General features: G+C 34.2%; 3 protein-coding genes across 3 annotated transcripts in view; 2 read left to right on the top strand and 1 right to left on the bottom strand.

Moving 5' to 3' along the window:
* Positions 1-19,249, top strand: part of LOC129790123 (WD repeat-containing protein 19) — an 829,031-nt gene extending 809,782 nt beyond the window's left edge. Inside the window, exon 5 of the mRNA XM_055827390.1 lies at positions 19,210-19,249. The gene's annotated coding sequence lies outside the window, so the exon portion shown is untranslated. The remainder of the gene's footprint in view (positions 1-19,209) is intronic.
* LOC129791260 (uncharacterized) lies at positions 12,026-13,615 on the top strand. The gene is made up of 2 exons (XM_055829329.1): positions 12,026-12,331; positions 12,850-13,615. Exons 1-2 carry the CDS (start codon positions 12,026-12,028, stop codon positions 13,468-13,470), a joined length of 927 nt encoding a protein of 308 aa, XP_055685304.1. The 3' UTR covers positions 13,471-13,615.
* LOC129790384 (mitochondrial import inner membrane translocase subunit Tim21-like) lies at positions 13,778-15,100 on the bottom strand. The gene is made up of 3 exons (XM_055827867.1): positions 14,972-15,100; positions 14,064-14,586; positions 13,778-13,973 (listed from the first exon to the last, which is right to left on the bottom strand). The coding sequence occupies exons 2-3, from the start codon at positions 14,583-14,585 to the stop codon at positions 13,842-13,844; spliced, it is 654 nt and encodes a 217-aa protein (XP_055683842.1). The 5' UTR covers position 14,586; positions 14,972-15,100; the 3' UTR covers positions 13,778-13,841.
* Positions 19,250-20,892: the final 1,643 nt, after the last annotated feature.

Here is a 20,892-nt window from a genome sequence, read left to right as displayed (position 1 = left end):
AAAACAATACTAAAACATTAACTCGATCATGCAAAAATGGAAAAAAATACGTCAGTTTATGAAACATATGTAATGTTTCGTTAATGAAATTGAACTAGGTATTTTTGAAACATTTTTATTTAGATAAATGGTTTTCCAGCAGAAAATAAAAACAATCGCGGTTGTAATAAGAATATGACAAAGAAAATTTAAAAATGTTTCAAAAGAGATTGTTAAAAATCATTGACGAAATATTAGCGTTCATGTTTCACGATTTCAACAAAAAAAATAATAGTGACGTCATTGTTTGTATTTTTGAGCAAACATTTGGTGAGTTTTCATCGTTTTCACAATCTTTTATTTTATTCATCACACTTTTTTCGAATATTGTTGAAGACTTTTGTTTCATTTTTTTTTCTTAAAGCAACAGAACGCCCCAGAAAATCCCCAGCGCAGTGATCTAATTTCCACTCTACTCCCAAGTTAAATGTACATAATAATTTTGCTCCGTATTTTTTGTGCAGAGCTCCAAAGCACCACGATGGAGAAGGAAATTTTTCCTTCTCAGCTAATTTTTCACCATAATAATTTATATGAAAATTATGTATGTGTGTGGGGAGGTATTTATGTTTGAGAAAGAGTTATAAATTGTTTGTGAAAAAAAAATCTTTCCATCAAATACGATAAAATTACATATTTGCATGCTGAAAGCAATCATCAGTTAATAAAATTAATTTAATTAATCTAATTATGTATATTTAATCGGTGAGCTAAAAAAATAAACCACGATGCAGAGGGAAATTTTTGTGAAAATAAACATTAGAAAGTGATTAGGTATGCAAATGTATGAGATTTTTATCAGAATCTCGTGTGTGCGAGAATGTTCTTACCGTGGTTCTTGCTAAACCTCAACACGGTGGGGATTTTTGCATAGAGAAGTTGAGGCTGTTTTGGGAGAGGGAGCAGAGGCTGATCTACTATCACGTGTTGGGTGTGTGTGGGGTTGGGAGAGATGAAGAAATAACAATTAATTAGCAATGTGTCATCCATAGCGGGGTCCGGCCGGGCCCACGCGCTCATTAAAAAGTCGACAATTAATTAAAAGTCATGTGGAATCAATTGGGCAGTCGTATGGTGTGGTTCTTCGCGCCCCAATCAAATGGCCAAATTAATGGGCCCCGGGTGGACCATCTCCTCATCTTTCACGCAGGAATTCCATGCCATGAACGAAAAGAGAGACTTCTTGACCACCTCATAACAATACACCCGCTGTGAAGTCCACACAGCTTTTGCTACGAAATGTGATATATTTTTTTGAGAGTCATTTTCATTTTTATATTCGATCCATAATTTCGTGACTTTTTTTCTCTCTTGCGCATCTCCACCGCGTATTGCTCCATTCATGATGACCACAGGAGTATATGTATGGGGAAAAATCCCAGCGGAAGACATAATTTTTCGAAATTCTGACACCATCCGTATACACTACATAAAACTCCTAAGAATGTGAACGCGTTTGTATGAGGAACCTTTCACACCTTTTTCGGTTTTTTTACCACAAAAAATTGATATTCCCAGAAAAAATTAAATTTATTGAAGAATTTTATCGTTAGAATGTCTTTTAGGAAGGATATAGAGTCATCTAACTATCATCATACGCTGTGGAGGTGTTCTTCACGAAGTTCTAAGACGAACTTTTTCTTCTTATTAGAACTCTTCTATCCACTTAAAGAACAGAGATAAAAACATTGTAAAAGATCGTAATAAAAAAACAAGTGCGATAGAACCTCCTTCACGTAAGGTGAGAGCCTGATATAACAAACAACCCCTAATCATGAAATATATACGCACACAAACACTACTTATGCATGCAATATAGTGTTCAATTGAGCTTCCTGCCTCCCATGAAAAGCAACCCTCGTATATGGCTCAATATTGAAGGAAAATTTATATTACAATAAGCAACCCCCTCTTGTCATGTAACATGCTATGAAAACAACCACAGGATCCACCCTCTCGCATGGCCCTTATGTTTTCAATTGCATCAAAATGATCTATTTTGGTTGTACACAACAATATCCTCCCGGGACACCCCCTTAAACCTTCTTCAAATACTACCACCACCATCTATATTTGCCTTTTCAACCACTGTTTGTTATTTTTTTCAAGTCAGCTGCCACCACCTTCTCTCAAATATGGAAAGTCTCTCCCTCCCACAATTCCTCTTTCCAGAGAAATAAATAATATACAAAAAATAACCACCTAATCCGTTGCACAGATGCGTGTAAACCGCAGTGAAAACCATTTTTAAAAACCACCCCCTTCTATGGTAGTGCCCAGCCTAATGCAACCCCTGTGCCAGGCGGTTTAAAAATTACTTTAAAAAAAAAAGATAAAAAAATTCTTCAACCGAAGGTCTAATTAGACGTTTAAAACGAGTGCTGAAAAATGTATCATTCGTGCAACAATCAACGGCTGTAATTGATACCCTAAATGAAAAGAATTTGTGTGATTGAAGGGAAACATTTTTCTCACACTTTCCATATAATTTTTTTTAGATAATTTTCATTTTCTTTTTTCAATTGTAAGTATCTCAGTTTTAAGGCCATAAATTGTAAAGAATATTTACACGAAAAATAAAATTTCATAGTGTTGGTTAAAAAATACAGTAAGTGCCCTATAAAACGATTTGTTCAATGAAGTAATTAACAATCTTAGTAGGCACTGAGCTTAACCCAGATTTGCCCTTGTACTAATTTTGTAGGTACAATTGGAATTTTTTTTTTTCGAATTTGAGTACTGAAAACTAGCAGAAAAAGTTTTTATTTTCTCAAAAGTTGTTTAGATTCACTAAAAATGCAAAATTAAGAACTTCACGTGAGAAATTTTAAAAAATTTTGTTAAGAATTGACTTTTCTATAAAATTTTGAAGTCAGACTTTGCAAAAAAAAATAATAAATTCCTGAGCGTATCTCGGTTAACCTTTTAAGGATTAATGGGTCGTACACTGAGCCAAACGCTCAATTTTTAAAATATTTCTTTATCATTTTTTAATCAATTTGCCTAGTCAAAGTATAACTAGTTAGTAGCCTTCGCAATTTATGAAATCTTTTTTCAATCAATAATATAGCCCAGGAAAGTTAAGTTATGGGGTTACAAAAATTCCTAGACGGCTAAATTTTGCACCATTCGACAGCAAAAATTAAAAGAAATCTTGTTTGTTTGGACGAAAACTGCGCTTATGTGGAGCTTTTTTCACAAAATGCGATTTAATATTTTCCATACAATTTCTCGTAATTTTCTAGAGAAGCCATTGAATGAACAGGTGGCGCCGCGAGTAGTTCAACTAAGAAATTCAATTTGATATTTTTGAACCTCAAAATAAATGTTTTTGTTTTCATTTTTGTGTTCGCGTCTATACCCGTACGTCCGGAATACGTGGGTTTTTGGTGGTGCCCCACGCTTTGGACAAGCATGTGACCTTGATCGTGTTGTAAAATTGTTATTGCCACACCGGGACGCTTCTTTGATTTCCTTTAAATATTAAAATAAATCTCCGTCGGTGCATACATCTTGTTTTCAATCAACCCAACCGGATGCTGGATATTACTGGATATTATTTGGCTACTCGCGGCGCCACCTGTTCATTCAATGGCTTCTCTAGAAAATTACGAGAAATTGTATGGAAAATATTAAATCGCATTTTATGGAAAAAGCAACCACATAAGCGCAGTTTTCGTCTAAACGAACAAGATTTCTTTTAATTTTTGCTATCGAATGGTGCAAAATTTAGCCGTCTAGGAATTTGTGTAAGCTTTTCCGCCATTTTTGGCTAATTTTCCTGGCCTAATATGAAAAACTTTGAAAGTCCTGAAATTCCTTCAAATGAAAGACCCCTGTCTACCCACTGTGAAAGAAATAACAAAATAAAAAGAAACAAAATAACTAAAATTGAATTAGTGTAAATAAATTCATAGTTCCTTTATAATCTTCCGCACCATTAGTACAAAATATGTATTTCCTAATAGCTAATCAACCACCAATCTGCACAGAAATAGTCTTTTTTTTTTTGGGTAAAATGATTACTCTCATTGATGATGGTATTTCGGTGTCTTCGGGGCGGGTGAAGAGGCGAGGCAGAGATGGTTGAAAAAAAAAGGAGAAGAACTTGTGTTTGCAACACTCATAAAAGACCTTCTCACCATCGCCAATCAACTAATCCCTTTGCGTACTCACAAATATTTTAATGATACACCGGCAAAAGTCCTTTGATGCCAAACGCCGAGGTGTTGCGCTCTCGTGTGCAAAAGATGAGAAGAAAGTGGACGAGTTTGAGAGCCGCATCGTACCTCCTTCCCGCCCAATTAATAATCATCAATGGTAATCGATCCTTATTCCTACTCTTCGCAAGTTCGATCTAACTCACAAAATATATAACTCTTTGGAGGCTTTGGAATTTCTATGCGGCTAAGGTGATTTCAAATGGCCGTTAGAGAAAGGGTGTTAATTTAAATTTTGACGCAAAGTAAATGCCGCAAATGTTCGACAAAACGTTGTTCGTACTATAGAGCATCTACTGTAAAATGTCTAATGCCGTGCAGATGACAAATTTAAAATTAATTTTCAGCCTGAGGTCCTAAGTATAGACCTTTATAGATATTTTTATAAAATTATTTAATAACAAAACCACAAGCTCACGCATTTGTCGTGATGTTTCCGAAATCGTTAGAAAAAAATAATCATTAATGTCTCTCTCTCGGTTATCCACATAATGATGATGTCACATTGCTTAGGAATTTATTCACGAAAACTGCAGATGGATTAAATTGCCTTGTGCACACAGAAAAAAATCCCACCTCTGTCCTCCATCTGGAGATTGATTTCCTTTTTGCCACTGAGCATCCGTGCTTGATGGTTTTAAATAATCACATTTCGGCGAGAAAATTAGAGGGTACCGCCAAGTGGCAAAAATTTACAGTTACGGGATGACGTTGGGTAATTAGAAGGTTCTTTCGGGATGAAAAATTCCGCGGGTCTGAAGGAAATTACTGACGATGGTTGGTCGTTTTTTGCAATGGATGGGAATTTGCAAATATTGTTGCTGTGTGTCAGTGCAAGTGTTGATATGCAAATTTTCTTGCACCAACTAATAATTCATTCAACACGCAATCAAAGGGAATATTACCGTCTTTTTGAGCACTTCAACCGAGGCACACGGGTCCCCAGGTAGAGTCGAATTCGCCACAAAATTAATTTATTTCAAGATAAGATGCTGGAGGAAAGTCGTAGTCACGTTTTTGGCATGCGATTCATCGGCAAATTCACACAAAATTAAAGGGCACGTGAATTATTGAAGGCCCCCATCTATTCGACAATGTAGGCGTGAAAAAAAATCCTTCCACATACCCGCGTCTTTTGTGGGAGCGCTAAATTCCCACAGAGTGTGGAATACAACATTAGGGGTTGATTCTTAATTCTATAGCAAAAGAGCGGCAACGGTGGAAATTCCAGAAGGAAGAGTAGGAGGAGTGTGGAAGGTTGCAATTTGCCGGATCACACTTTCTTCTTTTGCGGTATGTAACAAAATGACGCGATTATTGTAATCATCATTGTGAAGATAAATGTCTCCTTGCCTCCTCATTCATGGATAGGTATCTTGAGAGGGATAAATAAACACCGGCGTGAATTTTTGTGAATGTACAAAGGAGGAGACACACACGGTCCCAAAAGAGGAAAAAGCTTCCAGACAAAGAAAGGTGTTGCCCATAATCATAGGCTATTGACGTCATTAGGTTGTTTAGGTAGCAATTACTCGTGTATATAGCAAGTTTGGTGTATATTCTCTTTGCCTGCAGTCCATTCGCATCTCACCCATTGCGCCAAGAGTTAAATAACCATTTTGATTGTATGGGCAACAGTGTTGTAAAGGAGTTTACACGGAGCTCATATTAACTTTCATCCGTGCGACTTCTTTTACACGCTCACCGCATAGCAAATATGATCTTCATACCGTGCAATCAGCCAACACACTGTGTCCAAATTCAATATCCATACTATGTATGTACAAAAAATTTCACCTCTTTGCACTCGGAGAGGGAAGACCTGTGTATGTTTTTTTGGAGTGCAGCATAAGAATATCATTATAGTGCGGAGATAATTGTAGGCTTCTGCTATGCACGTGGAAGAAGTTCGACAAAATACTCCTAGATCGATTTCTCGCGCACGTACCACTTTCTTTTCCTTAACATACTGACGTTGCCATCAATAAGGGGAGAATTCTCCATACATAGTGGCAAAAGGAGGAAGTAATAAGCACATACAATGTAAGAAAACATGTTATTGCTCTAATATTGGTCGCAAATACAAAGGAGTTTCAATTACTTAGCACAACATACAAAAAAATTCTTCAATTTTACAGTAGTGGTTGAGAAATTCCTTTGTCTTCTGCCTTAATTGAACGAGCTAATTCTTTTTGACTAATATGAATTTTATAATCTTCCTTACTCTTGGCTTTTTCCAGAGGAGTGAAATTTTTATAAGAACAAAAATCGCAGAGATCGAACTGATCTGATCATTAAACATACAGCCTTAACGACGCCAGGATTAAATAGTCTTCCTTTGACAAATTTTATTTGTAAGCTTCCTTAGTCTGGGAAATACACCTATAACTCTCGAAGTATTGTTTATTACTATTATTTCATGAATTGTGAGACTCCATCAGGTACTGGACAAGACAGGATATGCAATTAAACAAAATCGAGTGTTTTCATAATATCTGCTGCGTGATTTCTCGTATAAAATATTAAATATCTTTATCATGGTAAGTAATAAAAATCGACGCTCCTGAAGATTATGAACCATGCTCCTGTGCTAAATGATAGGAATATGGTTCATAATCTTCGGGGGCGTCGAAATATTGTTACGGCGTAAGTCGTTGCGGAAGGCTCTGATGCGAATTCTTCATCAGAGTACTTTTTATTTTCAAGACTGATTCTATTTTTTGAAAATTTTTATTTCAAACTTCTTGTAAAAAAGTAAACTTTATAAAACTTTAATGGGATTTTGTACAGGTATGGGATTCCTCTTTTATTTATCTCTAATGATGCCTTAATGGCAAGGAAATAACTGAGATTTCTTCTGGATGTGATACTTCGACAATACGCTTTATATTCTTTATGTTTTGCTTCAAATCGGATGCAATCTGTATCTTATACAAACTTATCTTATCTTATCTAATTCAAATTTTTCAATGCACCAAATCGCCGAATCATTGATATGTAATGTTTCAAATAATGGAACTTTGGTTTAAAGTTTTCATCAAATTGTTTTTGTATTGTTTCAAAAATTTTGGGATTAATAGTTTTTTATGTATACATATTGTCCAATGTACATCAAAATGTGGAAAAGTTAGAACAAATAGAAGCTCAGAAAAATCGGAACGACATGGAAATATTTTTTTCTCACATCTAAGATTTGGTTTTTTTCTGGTTTGTGGAGAAAAATTTTCATACTGCAGATTTCGTTTAAGAGTAACATAATTTCCATGAATTGGTCTGACATTTCGGCAGCATTAATTTTAAATTTACTTTTAATCTAAACTCAATAAAAAAAGAACCATTTCGTAAAGCCCAATTCAATACAAAATATTCTTAATAAACTCGGGAACACGACCAATGAGTTCTTCTAGAATTTTAAAAATATCTTTTGTCAGCTCATTTGCCAGTGGCCAATTAGCTGGCAAAAGATACTTCCTGGCAAGATAAAAATTGCAAAACATACTCACTTGTTCCATTTTTTCATGTCTACGTTTGTTCGACTTGCTTAACAATTAAAGAATTTATGAATAAATAAAAATATACGGATTTTGGAGAATCTTCGGATTATTGGCCAAGATTCGCGAATCATCGACCGATTAGCGTAAGATAAACCATAAAAAAATCAAAGTGAATCAAAGAAAGAAAGACCCAAAGTGAATCAATTGAACCACCCTGTTTAACAGAACACCCTCCCTATCTTTACACCACTTGAGATTCCATTGAGATTTTTCTTAAAACACTTTCTCCTTTTCTCAACAAAGAATACATCTTCCACAAAGCGGTGTGTTTTGATATAAAGACATAACATTTATGAAATTATTAATAGAAATCTGTGGTGAGAGACTTATGAGAGAATTATGGAGGAAATACCAGCAAAAGATTCAAATTTTTCTATATTGGAATTTTCAGAATAAATCTCTTCCCCCTTCCCATCCTCCGCCGGGGGGAAGTTTGTGAATGAAGCGGAGGTGTTGGCCACGAGAGATCCGTACCCGTTGAATTGGGAATGTGACTTTCTGACATTGGACACGTTAATGGTTCTTATCAACAGCCGTAAATTTGTGAAATATGGATAGTCCGTGCGCTATGCCATATAATTCGGTGATTTAGTATAGAGGGTGTGGAACGCGGCCTTTCATTCATTCATTCATAATTTTTGTCGGCCACATTTTTACAGATGAGGAGAAAAAAAAACATAAAATATATATATTTCAGCTACGCATCCGTGCCTTTTGCGGGACGTTTTTCCAGGGAGATCGCTCGCTGGGTCATCAAACATGCCACATGGGATGTACGCGTAAAGGGGAATCATTAACACTTTTATGGGTGGCAAAGAGCTGACTTTCCAAAAACTATTTGGGCACATTTTTTTCCATCAGCATCTCCACATCTTCCATTTTCTGTTTGGGAGGCATTTAATAGCTCTATCAGAAAATTGAGTATATGCATGAGATGGCATAGGGGGAAATGGGGCAAAATGTTAGAAAATCAAGACCACACATCTCCAATATCTCAGTAAATATTATTTCGTAATTGTTCTAATTTAGTCAAAAGGTACCTTTTATAACTCTAACTAAGCCTATAAAGTTTTATAAAAATTGATCTAATATTTTGGGATTTATTTAAAAAACAAATTTTTCAAATTTCAAAGTTACTTTGACCTTTCATTTCAATATCGTATTTTGGCGTATTTCTCTGTAATTTTTTTGATCCAAATGTATTTTTAGATAGAGTAACTATTGCTGAACACGAATCTAGTCTAAATTTTCCGAAAAAATTTTCCGGGTTTTCCCGTAGAACACTGATACTAAAAAGTACCACTTGCGGCAAAATGTTAGAAACCGTTTTTAAGGCTGTTAACTTTTTTTAAATTTATTTTTTTTTATTTTTCCCTAGTCAGCACACCTAATACTTATAATTTAGCATGTTATATTACTCGCTATTACTAATATAAAATTATTTAAAAAATAAAAAGTGCAATTTCATAAATTTTTCATTTTTTTTATTTTTTGTTTTTTTTTAATAAAAAAATTTTCTAATTGTTACACAAATATCTTATTATCAATTGCTTTTATAGTGTCTAGATGAAATAAATTCATAAAATTGAAATTTAAGGCCAAAAAACGCAAACTAACATTTTGCCCCATGATTTTTGAAACAGGCAAATGTGCAAGGGTTTGGAAAATGGCCTGAAAATGCACTTTCCCGTTGAGATAGAAAATAATCGTCTGAGACAAAGTTGTAGCCCGGAAAATTTCCTATAAGATAGTCGTCATGAGAAAACTCAAATATTTTCAGGGAAATCAGGAAAATGGTCCTCCCAAAAAACTAACAAATTGCCCCATGTCCCCCTACATATAAAAAAAAAACCTCACGCATTTATGATGGAGAATTTATCGTTGACCGCCTCTCAAAAGGTGGAGAACAAAAGCACCCAAATGACTGTCGACAGGAGGTCGGATCATCGTGAACAACAAAAGAGTGGACAAAATTTTTGTGAAGGTGTTACAAAATTTCAATAAACCACGGGCTTTAACCATCAAAATTATGCTTATGCTGGGAGTTTTTTCTTCTTCATGTGTGTAACGAAGCAGACCCTCTCTCTGGAGGTATCTTCTCCTTTCAAATCACAGCGGTTTCTTTAACCGTCTTTTCTTAGTATATTTATATTATTAAAATAAATAAATTACCCCACACTCCAAATTGATCATTTCAATTCACAATCGACGGTACACAATGTAAATATCACGCTGAGGGAGACATCCCATGCTCACCCGCAGCCACTTCATTCTCCCATTGTTGTGCTCATGGACAATCATTAAATTCCTTTTCGATGCCATACAGAAAATTAATTTAAATTAAAAGACATTGACGACACTGAGATATCTCACGCCTCTCACACCTTTGAGATTTTATTATCCCAATCAATTAACTAATCAATTAATTAGAATAATGATGAGAAATAAACATTTTTTTTTGGTGTCTAAATTAATCTTTTATTAAACGTATTTGCGTCAATGTGGGAAAATCATTTTTTCATTTATGGAAGTAAAATTACGTCATTAGAATTAAAGGGGATGAGTTATTTAAGACAATCTTCATAACTAATTTTGGAGAAATTAACAAGCAATTGATGTAGAGGGAAAAACAAAAATGCATTAAGTTTTATACTAAATTAATTCAAAATAAAAGAGGGTAAAAGCCGCATTATGTACTCGGCGACTCCACTTGCAAGATTTGGTATTAAAAATTGTTTTTAATTATTTACGAAATTATTTTATTTTACCAGGCGCCTCTACCTTGATTAATAAGAATTTATCAATATTTTTCCTTGTCCTAAAGTTTCAATTAATCCTTGAACGTTCTTTATGTTATACGTTAACCCAGTAACGTGAAACATTGTTTACCAAAATTTTAATAAATTTTAAAAATTTTTTTTCAAGTCAGAATTGAGTTTAATTTATGTGAGGGCAAAGAATGTTTTCTGACTGAGAAATGCCCTCAAAAAACATTTATAGAATTAATATATTAATAAAATAATTGGATGTTTCAATGTTTCTTTCTAATGCGAGAGTTAAAAAAAAATTAGATAAGAAAATGGAGTTGCCTGGTTAAAAATTAAATATTAATTTTAGCCTTAAATTGCCTATGTAATGTCAAAAAATCTCCTGAGATTATAACTGCGTTACCTCAATTAAAATTTAGTATATTTATCAGTAAAATGAAACGCAATCTTATCATTTTGGCTTAAAAATTAAAAAAAATCAAAATTGAGTCACAAGGAAGATGGCCAGAAAATACAGAGCGTCGCCATTTTCTTTTAAAATAACTGACAGTTGCTCTTTTTACGTGATTTCTGACTTTAATTAAGATTTAATCTAACCTTGATATTGTAATTCAGGAAAAAAATGATCCTTTTAGATCATAAAATGACATTCATCTTAAGCTATTCATTCAATCTGATACCTGTATGAAAATGCACAAAAAATCAAATTATTTTCTCTCACACAGCAACAAATTCTTTTACATAAAATTAATACTCCTTGAAGAACAATTCAGCTTGAGAGATTGCAAAAGGAAAGAAAATTAAAGAAAACTATTGCCTCTGCAGTGAAAATAAATTTGAATGGGAAACCATTTGGCCAACTCTAGAGGCACAAAACACAATCAATTTTTGTTAATTAGTAATTATTCAATGCTAATTTCTTTCCTTTTTTTTCCTTCCCTCAACCATTCCAACGCAGCTCTCTCATTTTCTTCATTACCAGGGGAAAGGAAGACGAACAAAAAAAATGTAGAAACACAAGTAAATCTTAGGTGGAGAAAAAAAAACTCACAATTAAATAAGAATGTTCACTGATGGGACGCAAGAAATGTGTCTCCCAATAACAATTAACGATTAATGCTCCAGAAAATGTACGCAAATGTCTTACTTTTTAAATTAGAAGGGAGTTTCGGGGTTTATTTATCGCACATTTAAGGCCCCTACTTGATTTTTTCTTGCTTTCCTCTTCATCTCTTCCATTGAGAACCGTTGAAAATTATTTTATTCAAATAGCAAAAGCTCCCATCTATCTCTGTGTCTCGGGTGTCTTGGCTAAATTTAAAGCTTGTGCTTGAAAGTTTTGTAGAGTTTTCTTTCGAAAATCTCCTTGGTAACGATTATAAACAACAGTAGGAAATATTATTACGTGAATGTAAATTAAATGGACAAATAAATTATTTTAATCATGAAATTGCTAACAATTCACAGTAAAAGTGTTAATATATTGTACAAGCATCATTTGTGTTCTTTTGCGGCACTTTTTGTTGCAATTACAACCCTTTCGGCACTCCTCATTCCATTCTACATCGTCATCTTTGCAAATACAGATTTGTGGCATCAAACTGTGACCATCTACGAGCAGCCCAATGTAACATTTACGTATAAATACAATTTTATTGCGATTCTGGAGAATGATGAAGTAGCAGGATGCTCATCCTTGCCCTACGTCAACGATTTGTTGGAAAATGCACAAAAATGCTCCACAGTAAAGGTAAAAAGAAAGTGAAGAAAGTAAAACTGAATTGAAGGAAAGACACTGTGCAGCAAAATTTTTATTGTTAATTATCTGCTTTTAAGAAAATTTATTATCAAATTGTTACAAAATGGGGAATTTAGTAAAGTTTAGTGTAAATTAAATAAAGTTTAAAAAAGTAAGAATAATAATATTAAAAACCTGTTTGTTAATAAAGTATTCAAATTACCAAAAAAAAAAGTTTTCCTATTTCAAAGAAAAATTTGAGCAGAATTTAAATATTTAAACATTGTGCTAAAACTATTTAAATTATTTTTTACAGTCTAGAAAGTTTTTTTCATAAGCAAAAAAAAATTTCCTGAATTAACTTTATAAAAAGTATTTTTTTAATTCTCTAAAAAGTTTTAAACTATAAAATTTACTCAGATTTTCTCTTTAAGATTTTTTTTCATAATAAAAAAAAACTGTCGAATTGTAATAATCCTTCAAATTAAATTATCTACGTAAATCCATTAATATTCTCTCTTTGATTTTAGTTCATCGAGGAAGACTTCAACAATGATGGATTAATTGATTCAATGGATTTATCATTTGATTTGGACATTCCGCGGGAAAATGCGGTGAAAGAAATAATCGTGCAGATTTTGTTCGAAGGAACAATTAAGGCTGATTGTCACCTGGACATCCCCACGGTCTTCTTCCTGCAAGAACACACAAACATCCCCCCAAATACTCAACTTCTCTTCCACACGCATGCAAAATTGCACCAAAAATCCTCCTTCTACTGCCCCTTCTTCATTCGCAACGTTCAGTCACGCTTCAATCCCTTCAACCTAAATGCCACGAACTTTGGGGATTTTCGCACCGTGAAGGTTTATGAGAAATTAAAAATGAATCCTGCCTACATTGGCTTCGAGGACACGAAGAAGTTCACTGAGCCCACAGATGGGGTGGCTGCGGTGAAAATTCACGTGGAAATTGGGGAAATTTCTGCACGATACCACACATCTGTATGGCGAAAAGTTCGTGAATTGTGGATTCAGTACTTTTGCCTGGCTGTCCTATTTCTCCTGGCAGTGCAAAAGGTCAAAGATTATGCTTTCAGTAAGTTCATCGTGAGAGCATGGGAATCAATTCCGTGGAAAAAGGCTTACTAATGCAACTATTGTGCACACTCCATGAAAAATTCATTCGAAAATGAATCCTTTTTCCATCCTTCCGTAGAATGTTAAATTAGCGAAGAAATTTCTTTTCAATTATGCAAAATGGGACATTTTTTCAAATAAAATTTTAAAAAAGGTTTTTAATTGTTTTATTAATATAGATCATGACCTTTTTTAAAGAAACAATCGGATTTTTCTAAAAATTACAAACAATGACGTCACTGGAGTTTTTATGTAACACGTGTGAAACATTCGCCCTGATGTTTCATCTGTTTTTTTTTTACAAATAAAACTTCATTCATTTAAAATTAATTTAAAAATTTTTATTTTTGAATTACTTTGAGTTCTAAATAAAAGCATTTTCATCAGTACAAACTTGGCAGTGGAGCATTTTTCTGGGGATCCTGCCCACGATTGTCCTCGAGGATAATGGTTGTCTTTGGGTAGTGATCAAGCTGGACAAAAATATACCTATAGTCATAGCTTCCAGCAGAGTTCTATGCAAAATGAGAAGAAAAACGAAGAGAAAATGAGTTTAAAGCTCAGCCGCATAATTGATTTTTTTTCCAAATTGCCCTTTGACCTACTTCCTTCATTTCCAAGTGAACTGTGGCCTTGTTCCGGATGCCTTGGATGTAGAATTGCATTCGCATGTGATTGACGCCGTCCTTCTGGTATACGGAATGTGCCACATGTCTGCGCCTCCTGCGGCTCGTCTCTTCGCCGTAACCCTTAATGGGAGCCCCCAGGGCGTCCTGAACTCGTGGGTCATTGATGCACTTCTCCAGGGCAGCCGAATAGACACTATTGGCACTCGAGGAGGAAAACAACTCACGGAAGACCGTGTAGAAGAGGAACCCGGTGACACCAATACCCAACACAATGACCCCCGTGTAGCTGGCAGTCTTCGTGTTCTCCTTTATCCTCTCCCCGATGGGCTTAACATCCGCAGAAACCTCCGCACGAGACTTAGCTGTGGACAAGGAGGATTCTGATTGCTTCGGAGCCGGCGTGGCATACCCTCGCGCGTGACTCTGCAGCATCAACCACACTGCACCCCTACTCCGCCAGCTAATCGAGGGTCTCAGCAGGGCAGTCGCCAGCGTCATGCTAAATGGGAAAGCACGCTCATCTTAATTAACGATTGCGCAATTTTTCGCGAGTTGTGCTTCAGAAACATTTTCATATTAAATTTTTTTTATCTGCCGTGTTGTACGGTGTGGAAAGGAAGTTGCGGGAAATCAATCAATCGCAGCCACACCTTTTGGATTTAAGTAAAATTCAGTCGCAAAATTGGCGCGTTCGTGGCTGGATCGGCGATTAGCCATACAAGTACAAAGTGGCTCTGGATATTTTTAACTAATTAAAATTGATTTTTCACGCCAAAATTGGATGTGCGAAGGTTAGGAAAATTTCTCATGGTGTTCAACTTAATTATTCAGAATTTTCCAAGGAGTGTCATTCAGTTGTGAGCATAGAATGGTGTTCTACGTACCTCCTGGGAGTATTTTAGACACCTAGCAGGGATTATTTATAATTTTTTAAACCAAATATTTTCGGCAAGTGCAAAATAAAAACAATAATAATATTTTCACAGAAGCATAAACTGCAGAAAGCTTATGCTTCTTTGGCATATCGTGAGAGTTCGGTGATTGGTTCGTTCGAACTTGGAGATAGAGTTGAGCTACTTGTGGTTTATGGGATTCACGAGTTGAGAAATGTATTTGGTAGGTATGTGTTTTGTTGAATAATCTCTCTGGATTTTAAAAATATTTAACCTTTTGTTTTATCCAAAATCGTAGCCAAAATATATAATCAATCAGTTTAACGATTTCTCTACCTTAGGTAGAGGAAAGTGGGGTAAAATGGTGAATTTTTGGGAGATATTTTTTTCTGAGTTCTATGAAAACGTTTGAGTTTCCCCATGACGACTATCTCATAGGAAATTTTCCGGACTACAACTTTGTCTCAGACGATTTCTTTCTATCTCAACGGGAAAATGCATTTTCAGGCCATTTTCTAAACCCTTGCACTTTCACTGTTTTGCCTCAACCCTGGGGTAAAATGGTGAATTGTGTTTTTTTATTCGCTAATCTTAATTTAATGAAATTATTTAACAAGGCACTGTAATTTCTATTGAGAATGATAGATTTGTGTAGGAACCAATTAAAACTTTTTTCAATAAAAAAAATCCAAATATAAAAAAAACGTTTTTAATAAATTGCATTTTTTATTTTTTTAGTTTATATAAAATTGGTAATACGAGTGATCAAACATCCTAAATTGTAAGTAATAGCAATTGTGATTAGGGAATTTTTTTTACTAAAATTTAAAGTTATTTAAAAAAAAAACACCAAATTCACCATTTTGCCCCAAGGGGTATTTTTCCAAGTTACAAATGCATCAAATTCACACAAAGGAGGCCAAAGCAGACGTTCTGACGGAGAAAAGTCGTCTAAGAGCATCTAGACAATAAATATCGTGATAAGAAGAGCTCATGTTTCCATGTTTAAAGTGGACGCGAAAGGGTTAAGTATAAAATGATTTAATTGTATCCAAAGAAAGTCATATTAAAATACTAGGAAGAGATAAAAAAAAATTCTAGAAATATTTAAAGATCTAATACTGTATTTTGGAATTATTGAATTTATTAAAAATTAAAGTTAATTTTTGTTGCAGATAACCTAATTATTTTCTTAAACAGGTGACTAAAAAGCACTTATATAATTACCGGGCTTCTTGTAGAACCTGGTTAACTGCAACCATGGTCTCTGTATAAGCTTGACTCAGTGCTGTATTCCGTAGCCAAGTTCTGCTTGGCAGCTCATATCGAGGGTCCAGTTCGTTTATGAATCTCCTCAAACCCTTATCCTCGACTACTGAGAATGGTTGAAAATCTTCAACCATCATTCTCAGTAATCCGTAGTTCAAGGCATGCCGCCTCTCCGAGTCCCTTGGATAGGGAGTGATAGCCTTTTTAAAAAAAATCCTTGAATTTTCGTTTGCCCAGTGGGCGGTACAGTACTTTAAAAAAAGACAAATTTACATTTATATTTAAATTTAAGAAATTAGGTTTTAAATTTTTAATAATGGGAATACAAAAACAATTTACTTACGCACTGCAATCATCTTCATCACCATTTTCTGCACTATGCAGCTCTTTTGGATGGTGATTCTGAAGGTGTGATCGTAGATTTGTGGTGTTTCCACTGGACGGTACAGCGTTTCCACAAATTTTACATTGAGTCATTGCCTTTGCGTCCTTAGTGAAGAACTCCCACACCACCGATTTTCCTCGAATAGATCTTTAAAAAAAAATGTAGCATTTAGAACCTCTCATATATATTTTTATTTCTTCCTGAATGGGCAAAAAAGTTATATTTTCTGATGGAAAATCCAAACTCTTCAATAAGTTTATTAATATTTTTATATTGAAAAACTATCATTAAACAATTAGGTAATTAACACTGTAATTCATATTTTCGTTATCATTACTAAAACTGGCACTGACTGGACTTTAGTAATGAATTTTAGTAAAGAAATGCTTCGCGAGAATTTGTTGCGCTTCGCGCAAATTTTAGAAAGAGAAAAATTGTGATGAAGCATGCACTTATCAAAATTAAAAAAATTGTAAAGGAAAAAAGTGAATTTCGCACAACATTTATGGCGCCAAATTCAAAAAGTAGTCAAAAAAGCATGAATTTTATATGGGGGCTATATGAAGGGGGGCTCTGGGGGGAAAATGAATGCCGTTGATAAAAACCGCCTGGGGCTGTATTCTCTTAGCAGGAGAATATCACGCCGGTGATAAATTCATGTGAAACTTTTCACAATCTCGTTTTCTCCGAATTTCGAATTTGTATTCTGTTGCGGGGAGTGAAAAGTGGATGACAATTTTTGTGTAGAGCTTTTTCGAAGATGTCAAATCCAAAGCTCTCTTATGAATTATTGGGTGATTTGCACTAATTAATGTCTCAAATCATCCTAAAACTCAAAAATAATAAGAATAAATAGTTTTGTAGTGTTTTGTATCAGTTTAAGTGCAAATAAAATGGGCATTATTATTCATAGCAGATTGCGGGAGAAGGGGAAAAAAATAAACATAACCTCAAATGATATTTTGGCACTGAATTTGTCATGGCGGGAATTTTATAATTTGAATTCCATGGTATAATCCAATAAATAAATGTGTAAATTCTTATGTTATTTCAATTTTCTCCATCTCAAATAGCACTAGAACCTATCTCCACGAGGGAGCAATGCTATTTTAATGGGTTTTAGAATATTTCATTACATTTTATAAGATTTTTTATACTTTTCCCCGCAAAAAGTGGAGGAGAAAAACAAACTCAAACCATGAGCGTGATAATATCGCTGCGGTGTAGAAATCAGGGCCCTGGTGTAAAGCCTTGTGCAGTACAATTTTATGCTTTTACACCGGCGCCCCCGGCTCATGGAGGCGGAAATATTTTGAACTAAACTATCTTCTTTGAAACGCTGAAACTATTGAAACATATACCCACCAAAAAAACACAATATGACATTTCCGCGGAAAGTCGTTGGAAAATTCCATCAAATTAAATATTTTATTTTTATGAAAAAAATTATAAATAAATTGAACGTAAATTAATTAATAAGTAATAATATCCCATCTCAAGTGCCAGAATTTCCATTTTTAGACATTACGGGAGAATTAGGGGGGAAAATTCAAAGAATTCTGGTAAATTTTTTGGTCACTTCTGTTTTCTAATAATGAAGTGATTCTTATATGTTCTGGCGGTTCTGACTACAAGAATTTTTATCTCTTGATTTCATCCCAAAGAGTCAGAACTTCCATATTCTCGACAATCAGATGTTCTTAATGAAAAAATTGTTTTTTTTTTAAGTTAGATTTGAGGTCACTTTACAGTACCACTTTCTTTTCCATTCACCCAATAATTCTTTAGACGAATAAAATCATTCCAAAATCAAGAATCAATCCTTTTTTTCTCAACAAATATACTAATTATTCTTAAAGCGTTCTTTTCTTCTTCAAAATATCTTTTAAAAAAATCTTTATTAAAATAAAATTATCCTAAAATGAAGAATAAATTCCATTTTTTCGCAACAAATTTATTAATTATTCTTAAAAGGTTCTTTCCTTCTTCAAAATATCTTTCAAAAAATCTTTAAAAGAATAAAATCATTCTAATATCAAGAATAAATTGTATTTTTTCGCGACAAATATACTAATTATTCTTAAAGCGTTCTTTTTTTCTTCAACATATCTAAAAAAAAATCTATATTAGAATAAAATCATAAATTCTTGAATTAGGAATGATTAAGCTGTGTTTCTTTTAGGCACAGCTTTTTGTGTACCGAGCAAAATCGAAAGTCGTCAGATCGTGCTTAAACTTGGAACGAGCACGAATTAGTGTCCGCACATTCCAAAAAACGTATGCGCCAAACATATTTTTCCGGGCGTCTGTAGTACAAAGCTAAATTGCGAGAGAACGTTGATAGATAGTGACTTGCGGTCAACGGAAAAGTTAAAATATCGGCTGAAAGACATCCGATTATGAAGTCAAATCAACCCCCCCACACCTCCGTCCGAGTACTCTGCGTTGAATAACCACTGCTTTTGTTTTCGCTATATCTTAGCCCCATTATAGCTAGAGGTCTGAAATTTTGATATGTTGTCAAGCCCTTTAGTCAATATGGCCGCCACAATTTTTTATTAATATATTTGTCAAGAAAAAAATAGAATTAGTACTCTGCGTTGATACCACTGCTTAAGCAGTGGTATCAACGCAGAGTACTGGGAAATGTGGGGAAAATTAAACATTTGGCGGCAAAATGTCAGATTCAATAAGAAAGACAAAGCGAAGGAAAGCAAAATTAAGGAACTTATCACACCTAAGTTCTAACCTCTTGAATCATTCTAAGTTCTAAATGAGAAAGATAGATTCTTGCTCATTCTTTTCCGTGTAAAATATTCAAGATTAAGCGCTTACGCTGCAGTGGACTAACCTTACAAAAAGATTCTTATTAGTCCTTTGTACATTTTATCTTATCTCAATTTAAGATTATAAGAAAACTTTCTAAATCCAAGCAGTGGTATCAACGCAGAGTACTTCTCAGTTATTTTGTTGTTCAGTATTATTGAGTAAACAATTTAAATGTGAGGAACACGTGTCTCGTGCTGTTGATTTATATTCTTGACTTCTTTGACTTTTTGATTCGTTGTGAGTTTTCTTTTAGCTAAATGCATTTCATTGACGATGGTGCTCCATGCATATCTCTTGCAAAGCAAAGAGGTCTGACAAAGTGATTTTAAATGTGTGCCCACCGAGGCAAATCCCTCTCATTCATTTTCCATGTCAAGAAGATTTTATCCGGAAATTGATTTGGATTGAAATATTTGCCATTCTTCGCGTTTTTTTTTTTTCCTTTTTAATTTGGTTGTATATCGGATTGAAGAATTCTGCATACTCTACTTTTTTTTGGCATCATAGCTTTCACCTTCATTAGCTTTCATATTGAGGAGGATAAATTCTCCACTCTAACAAGTCAATAGACCCTTTGTTAGTGGAATTTTTCTGCTAATGATTTAAATTGTTTGTTGAGGTCTTCTTTGTTAACATGCGATTTATTTCAAAGTCGCGCCAAGTATTTGTAGTGAAAGTGAATTTTTGAATTAACGGATCACCTGTGTGGGTTTGCAGACTCTTAGGCGTTTTAGGGGCAACAACAAATGAAAATGAAAAGACGAACTTTTCCAGCGACCTTTCCACTTCGCTCATAATTTTTTTTATTTATTATTTTTAATCACTTTTTGTATATAAAAAAAAAACTTACATAAAGTATTTATTTACAAGGAATTTATATTTTCTTAACTTAAGACATTTTGATGAGATTTAATGATCCAAATTAATTGTACTTTTTTTGTCGTCAAACAACACTCTCTCAGTGTTTTGTGAGTTCTTTTCAGTAGGTACCTATTAAAGTATTTTTTAAGAGAGTGCAATGGAAAGATATTTTTTTGTCTTCAAGAAAAGTGATTGTATTGGATGGCACTGCTCTAGATTTTTTTTTCTCTAAACTTCTGCACATTGTACGTGCCGTTTTTATGTCTGCAAAATCTTTTTAATTAACCAAGTTAATTGCTATACAAAATGATGGTGAAAAAAAATGTTTTGAGAGGAAGAAATCCATGAAAGTGTATACATAGTATGGAAGAGATGGGAGGAGGGAATATCTCAGTATATTTGAGTGCAATTGTTGGTGATGATGCAATTAATTGAAAATATCATCAATCAGTTGCTTTGTAATGATTCGATGTGGTCGCGTTGGATTAACTTTGGGTGTTTGATAGAGGCGAGCATTGATGGCATAGAGGCGGGGTGAGAGATCACAGCGTACATTAAACCACCAGTC

Source organism: Lutzomyia longipalpis, chromosome 2, assembly GCF_024334085.1.
Source record: "Lutzomyia longipalpis isolate SR_M1_2022 chromosome 2, ASM2433408v1".
Classification (NCBI taxonomy): Eukaryota; Metazoa; Arthropoda; class Insecta; order Diptera; family Psychodidae; genus Lutzomyia; species Lutzomyia longipalpis.
Note: the sequence above shows the minus strand (reverse complement) of the source record. Positions and strands in the feature narration are given on the sequence as shown.